General features: G+C 30.8%; 2 protein-coding genes across 2 annotated transcripts; both read left to right on the forward strand.

Annotated features, from left to right (window-relative positions):
- Positions 1-5250: 5250 nt before the first annotated feature.
- On the forward strand, positions 5251-8230 carry LOC129911345 (myrosinase 1-like). The gene is made up of 6 exons (XM_055989110.1): positions 5251-5681; positions 6772-7029; positions 7095-7358; positions 7413-7853; positions 7920-8023; positions 8093-8230. Exons 1-6 carry the CDS (start codon positions 5379-5381, stop codon positions 8211-8213), a joined length of 1491 nt encoding a protein of 496 aa, XP_055845085.1. The 5' UTR covers positions 5251-5378; the 3' UTR covers positions 8214-8230.
- Positions 8231-11859: 3629 nt separating this feature from the next.
- LOC129909702 (myrosinase 1-like) lies at positions 11860-13887 on the forward strand. Its single transcript, XM_055986776.1, has 7 exons — positions 11860-12162; positions 12353-12610; positions 12677-12946; positions 13006-13340; positions 13407-13509; positions 13581-13684; positions 13767-13887. The coding sequence occupies exons 1-7, from the start codon at positions 11860-11862 to the stop codon at positions 13885-13887; spliced, it is 1494 nt and encodes a 497-aa protein (XP_055842751.1).

Here is a 13887-nt window from a genome sequence, read left to right on the forward strand (position 1 = left end):
CGTTTTTATACGTTTAAATTTATTTTTCTCGAACTACAAAAGATATGTTTACAATATTTTTATTGAATTTTGTTTAAAAATTATTCACCTAAAAAATTACATCAAAAAAGTTGCAAACAAGAAAGGGTAAAGTATTTAATAATATTTTTTTATTATAAAAACGGCAAAAATTTCCAAAAAAATTTTCAAAAAATTGAAATTTTTGATTTATTCACAAATTTTTTAATGCAATATTTGAAAAGAATTAAAAACCAATAAAACTGCATTTAAAATTGTGTGATAGGTGAAAGCAAAAACTACGAAAACAGCTAATAATTTCAAAAACCGAAATAAAAAAATATAAAAAAAATTTTTAACGGGAAATTTTGAATGTAATCTTTTAAAGGAACTATTTTCCAACCAGAATCAACAAACATTTTAAAAATAGATGATTTAACTCGAGAGAAAAAAAATTTTATGTATGAGTTAAAAATTTCCCATACAAATTTGTATGGGGAAAGTATGACCTTAGAGGCACGGGTTAATGACCCCCAAAAAAATTTTTTTTGCTAAATTCCCCGTATTTAGGGCTTAAACTTTCGATCTGGGGGGTGTCACCCCCGAAAACGTCACTTTGGGAAATAACGGACACCCTAATGAGACATCTACAAAAAGAGCTAGAATTTTTTGAACTCGATCAAAATTCATTAAAAAAAGCAAAAAAAAACATTTATTTTTATGTTCTCAGGCTATGGAATCAATTTTTTTGTTTGACAACCTATACAAAATATATACCATGTGAAAGCATATTATTTCACCTACAAGACAAGTTAGAACTTTTTAAAGTCAACCATGTCGAATTTCCAGACTGAGATTACGGTACTTCCCACACTGGTGGCTGTTCGGGGGGCAACAGATCTCCACTGGTGTTTTGAGGTTTTTCGCAAGATTCTTGATTTAACATTGTGTAGCTTGTAGTTAGTCTACCGTTATGTGTGATATACCAAATGAAAGGTAATTGTATCAGGATGCTCATAAAAGTTTAATACAATTTCAATCAGCTCTTGGTCAAAAGTTATAACGTGTTGAATTCTAAAATTTTATTTTACCTTTATCTCAAAATTGTGTTTACGAAAATGATTGAAACTTCGCACACATATAGTCGTAGTCATGGTCTATCATTACTCCATATACTTTGTTCCTGTATCTATTAAAGAAAAAAAGATAAAAATAAAAAACTATGAAAATCGGTTAAAAACGGTAAAAAAACGTGTTTTTTAAAAACTTGTTTATTCCGTTATTCAGTCAAAACTCACTAAACGATTCCAAGTTTTTGTACATGTATGCATATGTTCTGTAAGTTTGATATTTTTTGAACGCTAAAAAAAAAGCTAAAAACCACAAATTACCCAAAAATACCCCTAAAAAACAAGGTGTTTTTCAAAAATTCATATTTCGAAACGCAGAGTGTTGGAAAAAAAATCCGTATCAGACGCCTAATTTTTGTTTTCCTCATCTTTCACCTGGCATCTTTAGAATTTCAAAAAAATTTGCTTTACCCAAAATCATCATTTTGTCATAGCCCCAACACGTATATAACGTTCAAACAAAACGTTATAGCTTAGTTTCAAAATTTTTTTAGAATTTTTCCTTAAATGTAGTTATTCTAAAGTTAATCTCATCTATCTATAGCAAAAAAAATCAATTCTCTACGACTTCGCGTTTAGATTTTAGCCCAAATTTTATGTTTCCGTTTTACCCCTGTTTACCCTATTAAATAACGGAATTTTTAAAAATCCTTTATTTGGATTAAGCTTTAGGTTATTATCTTTCAAATAAGCTATAGAAGATTTTTGTATCCCTAATAGTTTATTTTTAATTTTTAATTGAAATTTTTTGCCGCACTGCGAAAGTGCGAGAGTTAGAAAATAGCGTCACTTTTTTGTGGTGGCTGCCATGGTTCATCGATTTATAAGACGTTATCACGTCAAAAAAAAAAAAAAACTGAGAGCATATTTAAAACCAGCGATACCAAATTCAAAATCACAATCGCCAACGTCAATATCGAATCGAACTTTTAAGTATTCCACTGTCGTCAATGATCTTCTCCAATTTGTTACTAAATCTTTAAGTTCAGCACTACCTTGAGCTGTAAAATCAGTAAAATCTTTAAATGTTTTGAGTGCTTTCAGAACTTCAATTTTCTGTTCGACATTGAAAATTTGAAACATGATAGGTCCTAGTACAGATCCCTACGGTACACCTGTCTGAGGACAATAGCTAATCTTTTTTGCTTAAAAAACGATACACTCGTTCTCTTACTCACCGTTGTTTTACTGTCAAAACAAAACTCTTGAAGTATGCTGACAAAGCAAAACAATGTTTGGTTTAACTGGTATTATCAATTTTGTAGACCATCAACATAAATTGATTTCATTCATAACAACATTTTGATCTAATTGATAGTAAGTTTAAGCAATTAAAGATCTACTTCAAATTTATTATAAGATTTGTGGTGACAAAGACAGGGTTTCAATGATTTCATACATTGTTTAATATAAAAAGTAATTGAGTGTTATTTATGAATAATGACAGTCAGAGATAGATAGATAATCAGGGATTTAATTGAATAAAAAAAAATTATCAAAAATTATCTCCTAAACAAATGAATAAGCAAAAATATATATCATGGAAATTCCTTAGTTGTGGTTTCAGACTTAGCAGGGTTGGATTTAAGGATATTAATGCCCCGGGGCAGCAAAAAATTGGAGGGCCCACTTTTTCCGTAACAATCTTTTTTAAAAAATGATTATTTTTTTTTATGTTCAAAATTGTAGCAAATTAAATGTGAATTTACCAGGTTTTCTCGGTTTAGTCGAGTTTTCTTTCCAGATAAAAAAAACTGTCCGCACTTCAGAAATATGAGGAAGAGGAAATAAAAGCGTTCAAATGTGGTGTAGTTTTTGTTTTTAAATATTTTTTTCGGTTGAAAATAAAAACAATTCCACGTTGTTTATACAAAAATTAAATAATTTCAATCGAAAGAAACTATTAGGTTTTATCTGCGGGCTATGTACACTTTGATTATGGCGTTTTAATGAAGATGTGAAAAATCGACATTGATATCGTGCAGGCTTAACAAGTTATAAAGGGTAAAAAGGTAACGAAAGTATCTACAACATACATATGCCCATAACATTTTTAGGTATGTAAAATGAATTTTTTTTTAAATTTTGTATTTTTTTTCTTTTTGGTACAATAAGCGCCTTCATTATTTAGAACACACTTTTTAAACATGGTTCAATTTTAATTTTGAGTTTGTTATCAATTTTCCAAACATAGAATTCCATAGAAAATATCGTTTGGAGCTTCTCAAGAAAAAAGTTGCAGAATACCTTATAACAGTACAAAACTAGCTGGTGAAAAGGCTTAATGGTAATTTAAGAAATGCCCCACATTTCGCGATATACCTACTCCATTTTTTCCACACAGAAAAATGTTTACCTAAACTAACCTAATTAACCGAATTGGATTTTAAATTGTATTTATTATGTAATCGCAAACACAATAATGAACCACCACTTGCATTAATGAGGTTTATAAAACAATTAAATTGGCCCATTGCAGTGTTGCCAGGACCGGCTATTTATAGCAAAGCCGGCTCCTTCAAGTTTTCTCCAGCTCCTTTAAATTCTGATCTCCGATTTATCAAAATTTGGCTCCTTAAGTTTTCAATTTGGCGATTTTTGGCTCCTTCAAAATTAAAAACTTTTATAATAAAAGAACTTGTTTATTATGATCACGCCTTAAAAGTCTTCGAAGTAGAACCAAACTTTTTCGAAGTAGAATCTGACGTCTTGCTGAAAAGCGCAATTGTGAATTGTGAAAAGGTACCTAACCTACTTCCATTTTCATTCATATAGGTATGAGGCGTTCAGAATTATAATGGGTCAAGTCCACTTCTCTTTAGGTTGGATGTTTTAAGGTGTTAAAAATTAAGGGTTTCGTTTTATGTCAAATAAAATAAAAGAAAGACATTTTGGAGCTATCTATCTGTGAAACATTTATTTCAAAAGTTCCTTTAGTTTCTGAGAAAAAGCTTCTCAAAGTTCAGAATAATGCACAAATTTCAAATTGACTTGACCCATTATTATTCTGAACGCCTCATATTTTGTTTCCACTTTTCCACAATGGGCACGTTCAGGAAATATTAGGGACTAGATATTTAGGCAACGTCATTTTCTGAACGTAAATTTGAGTAAATTCTCTAAATTAGTTTGGATGTGATGTTATTAGCTGCGTTCCTTTGGAAATATTTATCTACTTTTTAGTACTTAAAACTACTTTGAAATACTCTTGCTATATTGAAAAAGTAGTTCAAAGCAGCTTTAAGTACTAAAAAGTAGATAAATATTTCCAAAGGAACGCAGCTATTAAATTTCGAAATCTACTTAACAATTTATAGATCGCATGGGGCAGACACCAAATTTCACTTCATTTTAATAAATAAATAACATTAATTATAACCGATAATGCACATTTTACTCGTTTTTCACACAAATAAATTTAATTCTGTTAACGAAGTTCTATAATTAAAAACAATCAGCTGTCATGTTGACAAAAAAAACTTTCCTAAATGTTTACGGAAAAATTGCTTGCCTGACTTTCCATTTAGCTTTCCAATAAAATTACCTAAATTGGAAGGATTTTTTTTGACAGTTGACTAATTAGAGACCGCGAAATTACCTAAATATTAAGTCCCTAACGTTTCTGAACCTGCCAAAATGATGAAAAAAATAAAAAAATGGTACAAAATACATTATTATGAGTTTTTATGAACAATTTTTGAAATTGGCGATTTTTGGCTCCAAGACTTCTAAAATTCGGCTCCTTGCCTCTAAAATTCTCTGGCAACACTGGCCCATTGCATTAAATCCACTTTTTTCACAAATTTCATGACCGAGGTTCGAACCCTACCTGGCTCCCTTCTTCTAAATCTAGCCCTGAAATTAAGTATGATTATTGAAAATATAAGAAACCTCGATGTAAAGATAAACACAGATAGCGTTGTATTCTTCGAAATGACACACACGTTTCCTACCCTACATGTTATTATCAAATTTTCAAACCAGAAAATTTCTAATCAACTATTTCATTATATTCTAAGCCACTTAAAAAGCCTTCAAAAACTTATTAATTAATTATCTTCATCAAAGCCCAAATCACGATGATCTTCACTAAAATAATTGCTTAAAAATCCCCCTATCAACTTTTGCCAACTGATATGTCTCGTTATCTTTGAAATGTACTAATCATTCAATTATTTATTTACCCATCAAAATTCTAAATTTGATATAAATACTGTGCCAAATTCGTCTTCAATATTAATAGATCAAAAAATGTGGTCGTTACTACTTTTCGTTATTATTGGACTCATTGGGTCGGAAATATCTGTTGACGCACTCAATTGTACAGTTCGTCCAAAAGGAAGTTCAAAGTTTCCAAAAACCTTTAAATTTGGTGCTGCATCATCAGCTTATCAGGTTGAAGGTGCTTGGAATGTAGATGGCAAAGGACCATCAATTTGGGATGAATACTTACACGAGCACCCTGACCTAGTTAAAGACGGATCAAATGCTGATGATTCAGTAGAATCATATCGATTATTCGATTCGGATTTGAAAGCGCTAAAGGAATTAGGGGTAAGTCCCAAAAATTTACTTTTAATAAGTGTTTTCTTATAAGGTTTTTCGTGACTTTTTTTTGCATTCCAAAGCTATCCATGTAAAAAAATTTATTTCGAAAAAAATTCAAAAAACGCATAGCCGAAAAAATGCATTTAAAAAAATTCTCCAAACAAAGCTCTATTCATGGCTACAAACTAATTTTTAGATTAAAAAAAAATTTTTTCGAAAACGCGACAGTGATTTTTTTTTAATTTTAGCTGTTGATTAGTGATTTCTACAAAACGGCATACCAATTTTATTTTAAAACTTTTTTTTCAAAAAATTATATTTATAAAAAATAAGTATTTTAAAAAACGGCTCTAACGGTTTTGAAAATTTGTTTTCTAAAAATGCATCTTGATATATCAAGATACTTGTTTTGGAGGGCAATTTGATTTCAAATGTTGTTTGATTTTACTCACAATTCGATAAAGTACAAAAGTTCTTAAGGGAACCGACACAAATACATGACGGACTTGATGGATGCAGTTAATGGGTCACTTCTCCCGGTTTTCATAAGAACTTGTGTATTTTATCGATCTGTCAGTAGAATCAACGTAACGATTGCGAGGGGTTCTATGGGTTGGGCCCTTTAAGAAGTTGAATAGGTTATTTCTAATGGCTCGAAACAACCAAAAACAGTGTATTTTGAAAGTCCATATTTTATCCAATTTTAGCCGTATTCAAAATTTGTTGAAAAATAAAGTATCTTCTTTTCTCCGTTTCATGTTCAATATCTATAAATGCTCAAAGGAAAAAATAGACTATTTAGTAAAAACATCAAAAACAAAAAAAAAGTTCTAAAAATTATATCTCGAAAACCTATCCATAAAAATTTATTTTAGATGAGATTTTCGAGTTTTCTGGGCTCAAATCTATACGAAAAGTATAACGGCACTTGGTGTCCATAAAATTTAAATTATTTAGTAAACTAGTGTAAATATTTGGCTGTACGCATGGTCTATTAAGAGACCTATCATTTTAAGTGCAGATCCGAAATAAGTTTTATTCATTTTCATTTCTATTATTTTTTAACTAAGTAAAATAATTTTTTTTTTCTTTTAAGGTTGACCATTATCGATTTTCCATTGCATGGCCACGAATCTTTCCAACTGGCTACGTCAATTCAAAAAATCAAAAAGGAATCGATTACTACAATAGCGTTATCGATAAACTTCTAGCAAATGGCATTGAACCTGTCGTCACCATTTTCCACTGGGAATTGCCTGTCAATATGCAAAAGTTTGGTGGATTCTCTAATTCTTTCATCGTTGATCATTTCGTAGATTATGCAGAACAATTGTTTAGTTTATTTGGTGATAGGGTAAGATTAGCATTGTTTGGTACTTTTTTTTTATAGTAAAGTTGCATTTGTTCTGTTTTAAAAAGGTCAAAACATGGTTAACAATCAATGAACCAAATGAGATGTGTAAATTTGGTTTTGGCAATGCCAGAGTACCACCTATGATTGTTGCTCCAGGTATTGGGGAATATTTGTGCTATACTAATTTACTTAAGGCCCACGGTGCAACTTATCGCATGTATCAAGAGAAGTTTGCTGAAAAACAACGTGGAAAAATTGGAATCCCTTGTAATGTAAACTATATGTTCTCCAACGATTCGGATGTTACTAATCGTGGAATGGATTTTGAAGTAGGTTTTTTTTAACACTCATAGTTCCTTAAAATTTATAATTTTTTTTGTTAGTTCGGAATAATAGCGCACCCTATTTTAAGCAAATCTGGTGATTTACCTCCAATTGTACTGCACGATATTGCAAAGAACAGTCAAGAAGAGGGCTTTAAAAGGTCTCGTCTTCCAAGTCTTGGTAAATATTGGACAGCTATTATTCAAGGTTCAGCGGACTTTCTGGCACTAAACTATTACACGGCTGGGCAAATTGAACGTCCAACTGGGCCAGTTGGTGCAATCCCATCATTTGACAGAGATAACAACTTAACGTCTACGCCTCATGCTTTTGAAAATTGCCCACAAGCTTCAACTTATCTTCGTTTTGTTCCCGAAGGATTGGAAGCTCTTTTAAAGTACATCCGAGATAAATATGACAATATAGAAGTCAAGATGACTGAAAACGGTTGGTCAGATTCTGGTGGACTTGATGATTACATGCGTATTGAATATGTTAAAGTAAACTACAAAATTATTAGCATTCTTAAAAAAGAACAAAATATTGAATATTTTTATATATTTCAGAATCATTTGCAAGCTGTTTTGAATGCTATTAATGATGGTTGTAATGTTACTTCTTATGCCCCATGGAGTTTGGTGGATTCTTTTGAATTTCTAAATGGATATGCGTGAGTTGAATTTTATTGACAAAAAAACTAAAAAGTATTTTTGTTTTAACCAAATTTTATCTTTTTCAGAGATAAATTTGGTTTCTATGCTGTGAACATGACAAGTCCAAATAAAGAACGTACACCGAAGAAATCGGCCCGCTATTACAAGAAGGTCATTAAAACAAGAAAACTTAATCATAAAGTTTAAATATTGTTAAACTTAATCAAATTTCAATAAAAATAAATTTATTTTTATTGATGATTCATGCTTATAAATGAAAGTCTTTTCTTTTACAAAGGAAATATTAATAATTACGTCTAAACTTGTCTTTTAATAGTAAAATAGGTGCAGTTGACTGTTCGCAGTCAAAAGATACAAAACGTCCTCTTAGCCTTTTAGACTAGGGACAAATTCAGAATTCAGCTTATGTGCTGGAATAATGAATTACAAGTTTGTTTTCTTTATATCTAGTCGATAGCAAAATGCCGCTTTAAAAATGATTTTGCAATTAAATGAACAGAGTTGTAGTTGAAATGACGTTTATGAGCGAGAAATCATAACAATTTGGCTTGCTTTAGGTCCATTTTTTTGTATTCGATTCGACAGGCTATAGTTTGTATATGTTTAGTTTAAGGCTTGTTTATGCAAGTAAACCATTTTAAGGCTTCCTAAAAGTTTTAAGAGTTGTTAAGTTCAGTTAAAGAAGGCCTTTTTAAGACCAGTTTGAACCGTTCTAAGGAAGCGTTGTATTTTCAAGTGACGAAGGCCTCTAAAAGGCCTGTTCCAAAAAATGTCTGTAAGTATGCAATGTTTTTTTCTTTTGTGAGTGCCATGCTTTTATCCTCCAAGTATGCAATATTTTTAATGTGTTCGAAAAAAACATTGCATTTCAATGTGTTGTATCAATGTATTAGCTCCCTATTTTCCACTCATCTTTAATGTTCGAGCATAGTCTACTTGTTGGTAGAATGTTGGCCGGGCACCGTGAAGGTAACAAAATGTGTTCTTTTCCAATTAAAATAATTCTAATTTCATAAAAACAGAAAAAGCAGTGGAATGGCCAAAAAAGGACATAAAACTAAATAGAAATAATAAAAAATAAAAATAAATAAAATAAAATTCAGTAAATTTTGGCCCTGAGATCAGAAACGATGAGTCATGTGTCATAAAAAAGGTGTTTTGGGTAGATCAATTGTTTGTATGGCGAAAAACTTCAATTCGCTGTGCGAAAAAAGTTATAGATATAAATGCACAGTATTGTAAGGATAGGCAATAATCGGAGAAACGGCCGTCGAGTTACTAAGCTCACAAGGTAAGAGGTTCATTCAAATTGGTGTCAAGTGAAAGATAAGTTGATAGAAAAAATGAAAAAATAGGATTACCGCTTTAAAAAAAAAAATAGCATATAACAAATTTTTGTAATATGATCAAATAAGAACATTTTTGAAACGTCAAGCAAAAGCGTACCTAAATAGTGAAAAAAAATTAATATAATAATATAAAGAATGTAGGCCTACAAATATGGCAGCCTTTTCAAATTAGAGACAAAACAAAAAAAAAAAAAAATAGCAAATCAAAAAATCTTTTTTTTAACAAAAGAGTACCAACTTTTATTGACATTCTTTTCTATCTTAAAAATATCGGGTGCCACCTCAAAAATAGGGGGAAATACTCGGCAGCCCTACACAAATGGTAAGAAACACAGAAAAAATATTTGTTTAGCAAAAATGTTTGTATTTTGAAAGAGTTAAAGGAGTATTTGCCCGAATTTTTGTCAGCAAAAGATTGGTGTATAGTTTAGCCTTTTATTGCATACAATCTGTTGTTAAAAAAAGATTTTTTGATGTGTTTTTTTAATTTGATATAGGGTTGCCATATTTGTAGGCCTACATTCTTTATATTATTTTATTAATTTTTTTCACTGTTTACGCTTTTGTTTGACGTTACAAAAAGTTCTTATTTGTTTATACTATAAGGATTATGTTATATGCCATTTTTTCCTTTAAAATAGGATTGCCAAATAGAAGTTCCCATTTTAAAAATGGTAACCCTATTTTTTCATTTTTTCTATCAAATATCTTTCATTTGACAGCTCTAACATTGTGAGCTTAGTAATTTGACGGCCGTTTTTCCGACGATATTCTTATACTGCTCTTCCTGATTTGAAATATGATTGAAAATATGAAATACAGAATAAATAAAAAAAAAAGTAACCATTTCCAACCTTTTTATAAGATATACCTATCTCTTTCAGTGCCTGCACTAAAACAATGGCAAGTATTTCAAGTTAAACTTGAGAACATTTTCTGAAAAAGAGCAGTGAATTTACAAAGAACAAAGAGCAGTTTGACTTTTAAGTATGAAATCTTAAAGAACATAAATATTTTAGCAAAAATCATACACTTCTGGTCAATAGAATGGGTTCACCTTTTAAACGGCAAGGAAGAGCTTTTTTCTCTTAAAAAAAGCTTTTCAAAAACATTTTCGAGAATGTAGTTTCAAAGCATGTCTTTTTTCCTAACTATAAATCAGAAAGAGGTAGTTGAAAAACTATTGTAAAGGGAAATGTTCACCCATTTAAGTATGTTAGGGTTCAAGGAATGGAGTTTTTGAGTTAGTTGTTAATTAAAATGTTTTTGTTTTTTTCAATATAAATTCAGTTAAATAAAATCCATACTAAACCATTTTACATCAACAATTTAGTGTTTTCGTCTCATTTTCCCAAGACAGGTGAACCTATTCTATTGACCGATGAAAAAAGGTCTTTTTTGGGAGCATGCAATAAATTGTATTCATTTTTCGTTTTTAATAGTTTCGAGTCAGCTTTATTTTTATAAATAAGTCAGAAAAAAAGATATCCTTGAATATGAATCATTAAAAAGGTTTTTTTTCGGTTTTTGTAGGCGCAAAAATTCAATTCTTTATCGTTTATAGGGTGAACCTATTCTATTGACCGGCAGTGTATAACTTGTTCAGACGGAGATTTGGAAATGTAGTTTGATTAGAAATCATACATATTTGCTTACAAATCGATGTAATGACTTAATCACTTAATAATGCTTCAATTGATGTCACTAAAGTTAGCACTATTCGATTTTGGTATGATTCACGAGACCAATGGCTTTTGGTAAGTTCAAAAAAGTGACCAGCTGACTTAAGATCATTATCATTTATGCTACTCAAAAATGCAATTATTGCATATCTCAAGTCGATTATCCTTTGACAAAACTGCATTGAGAATTGCATATTCTTTAGAAAATTACTGCAGTCAACAAAGGCTGCCAGAATATCTCAAGTTCCTTTGAAGTGTTCAAATGTGCTGACAAAGCAATAATAATCGGTTCCATTGCTATTATCAATTCTGCACGACGAATCAGAGATCCACTTGAAATTTATCTTAACATTTGTGACAAAGATTATCTGTGGTTTACTTCGTATTCATCTTCTCATAATATTTGATAAGTTGGCAATTAAATGTTATTTAAGACAATAAAAGACAGATATTAAGAGATTTACTTGGAAACATATATATTAAATTATCTTCAAATCAAATGAATTAGCAAAAATAAATTTTGTTGGAAATTGATAATTTTGTTTCAGATCAAGTAGCTATGAAGATTGAAGATACAAAACCTCGATGGAGAGATAAATACAGAAACCGTAGTATTGTTCCATACGTTATTATCAATGTTTTAAATCAAAACAAATCACACCGATCTTTAATAAAATAATTGCTGATGTATTTCCGTTCAAAATTCCGCTTTCAATTTTTTTTTTTTTTTCAATCCAACAAAGTTTGCAATTTTATATAAATACCGAGTCAATTTCGTTTTCAAGCTAAAAAAGTCAAACAATGTGGTCGTTACTACTTTTCGTTATCATTGGACTCCTTGGGTCAAACAATTCAGTCAACGCTCTCAATTGTACAGTTCTTCCAAAGGGAAATCCAAAATTTCCGAAAAACTTTAAATTTGGTGTTGCATCATCAGCTTTTCAAATTGAAGGCGGTTGGAATGCTGATGGTAAAGGACCTTCAATTTGGGATGAATACATGCACAATAATCCTGATGCAATTATAGACGGATCAAATGCTGATGATTCAGTAGAGTCGTATCGATTATTCGATTTGGATTTGAAAGCTTTGAAGGATTTAGGGGTAAGTCGTAAACATTTTTTTTTTCTTTTTGAGAGAAATCTAAGAATGTTTTTGTAATCTTTCACTGTTTTTGATTTCATTTTTTGCTGGCTAGCGGTAACCCTATCAGGATTTGCTCATCTCGATATATTTAACAACTTCCATAAGCATTCTTTAAATGATATCTAAATACTGTTTCTTCATTTTTAAGGTTGACCATTATCGTTTTTCCATTGCATGGCCACGAATTTTTCCAAATGGTTCCGTTCATTTGAGAAACCAAAAAGGAATCGATTACTACAACGATGTTATCGATAAACTTCTAGCAAATGGCATTGAACCAATCGTCACAATGTTTCACTGGGAAATGCCCGTCGATATACAAAAGTTCGGTGGATTTGCTAATTCCCTCATCGTTGAACAATTCTTGGACTATGCAGAAGAATTATTTAATCTATTCGGTGATAGGGTAAGATTTGCATTGTTTGGTCTTTTTTTCATTTTTGTGCTAATATTATATATATTTGTTTAAAAGGTCAAAACATGGTTAACAATCAATGAACCAAATCAGCTTTGTAAATCAGGTTATTCAATGGCATTGGGCCCACCTTTAATTAGAGCTAAAGGCGTTGGGGAATATATATGTTTTACTAATGTACTTAAAGCACATGGTGCAACTTATCGCATGTATCGAGAGAAGTTCTATGAAAAACAACGTGGACGACTTAGTCTCCCTTGTAATGTTAACTATATGTACTCTAAAACGAATAGTACGGATGAAGTTGCTCGTGCAATGGATTATGAAGTAGATATTTTCAATGCAAATTTCGAAATGTTTTTATTTATAAATATCTATACTTTTAGTTTGGAATACTGGCACACCCTATTTTTAGTAAATCTGGTGATTTTCCACCAATTGTACTGAAAGATATTGAAAAGAACAGCCTGGCAGAGGGCAGAAAAAAGTCTCGTCTTCCAAGTCTTGGTAAATATTGGACATCAGTCATAAAAGGTTCTTTTGACTTTCTGGCACTAAACTATTATACGGCATGGCCAATTGAAAGCTCAACTGAACCAATTGGTGATAACCCATCATATGAGAGAGATTCAAACTTTGTGGTTGGTACTTTTACACATTGTCCGCAAGCAAAATCAAATTGGCTGCAATTTGTTCCCCAGGGATTGGAAGCTCTTTTAAAGTAAGATTTCAAGCAGAAACTATTATTCAAGCTACAAGTATAAAATTTTGTTTATTTATCACAAAGATACATTCGAGATACATATGACAATGTAGAGGTAAAGATTTTAGAAAACGGTTGGTCAGATGCTGGTGGAAATGATGATTATATGCGTATTGAGTATCATAGGGTAAATACTAAATTATTGGTATTTTACGAAAAAGAACAAAATACAAAACTGCGTTTTGTTTTATTTTTCAGAATCATTTGCAAGCTGTAGTGAATGCTATTAATGATGGCTGTAATGTTACTTCTTATGCCCCATGGAGTTTGATGGACTCCTTTGAATATCTAAAAGGATATACGTGAGTTATATTTTATTTAAAATAAAAATACTAAAAAGACTATTGCATGATCTATTATTTTTTTACTTCTATTCTTTCGCAGGGAAAAGTTTGGTTTCTATGCAGTTAACATGACAAGTCCGAACAAAGAACGTACACCCAAGAAATCAGCATATTATTACAAAAAAGTGATTGAAACAAAATCACTTCATCATAAAGTTTGA

The sequence above is a fragment of the Episyrphus balteatus genome, chromosome 2 (genome assembly GCF_945859705.1).
Source record: "Episyrphus balteatus chromosome 2, idEpiBalt1.1, whole genome shotgun sequence".
Classification (NCBI taxonomy): Eukaryota; Metazoa; Arthropoda; class Insecta; order Diptera; family Syrphidae; genus Episyrphus; species Episyrphus balteatus.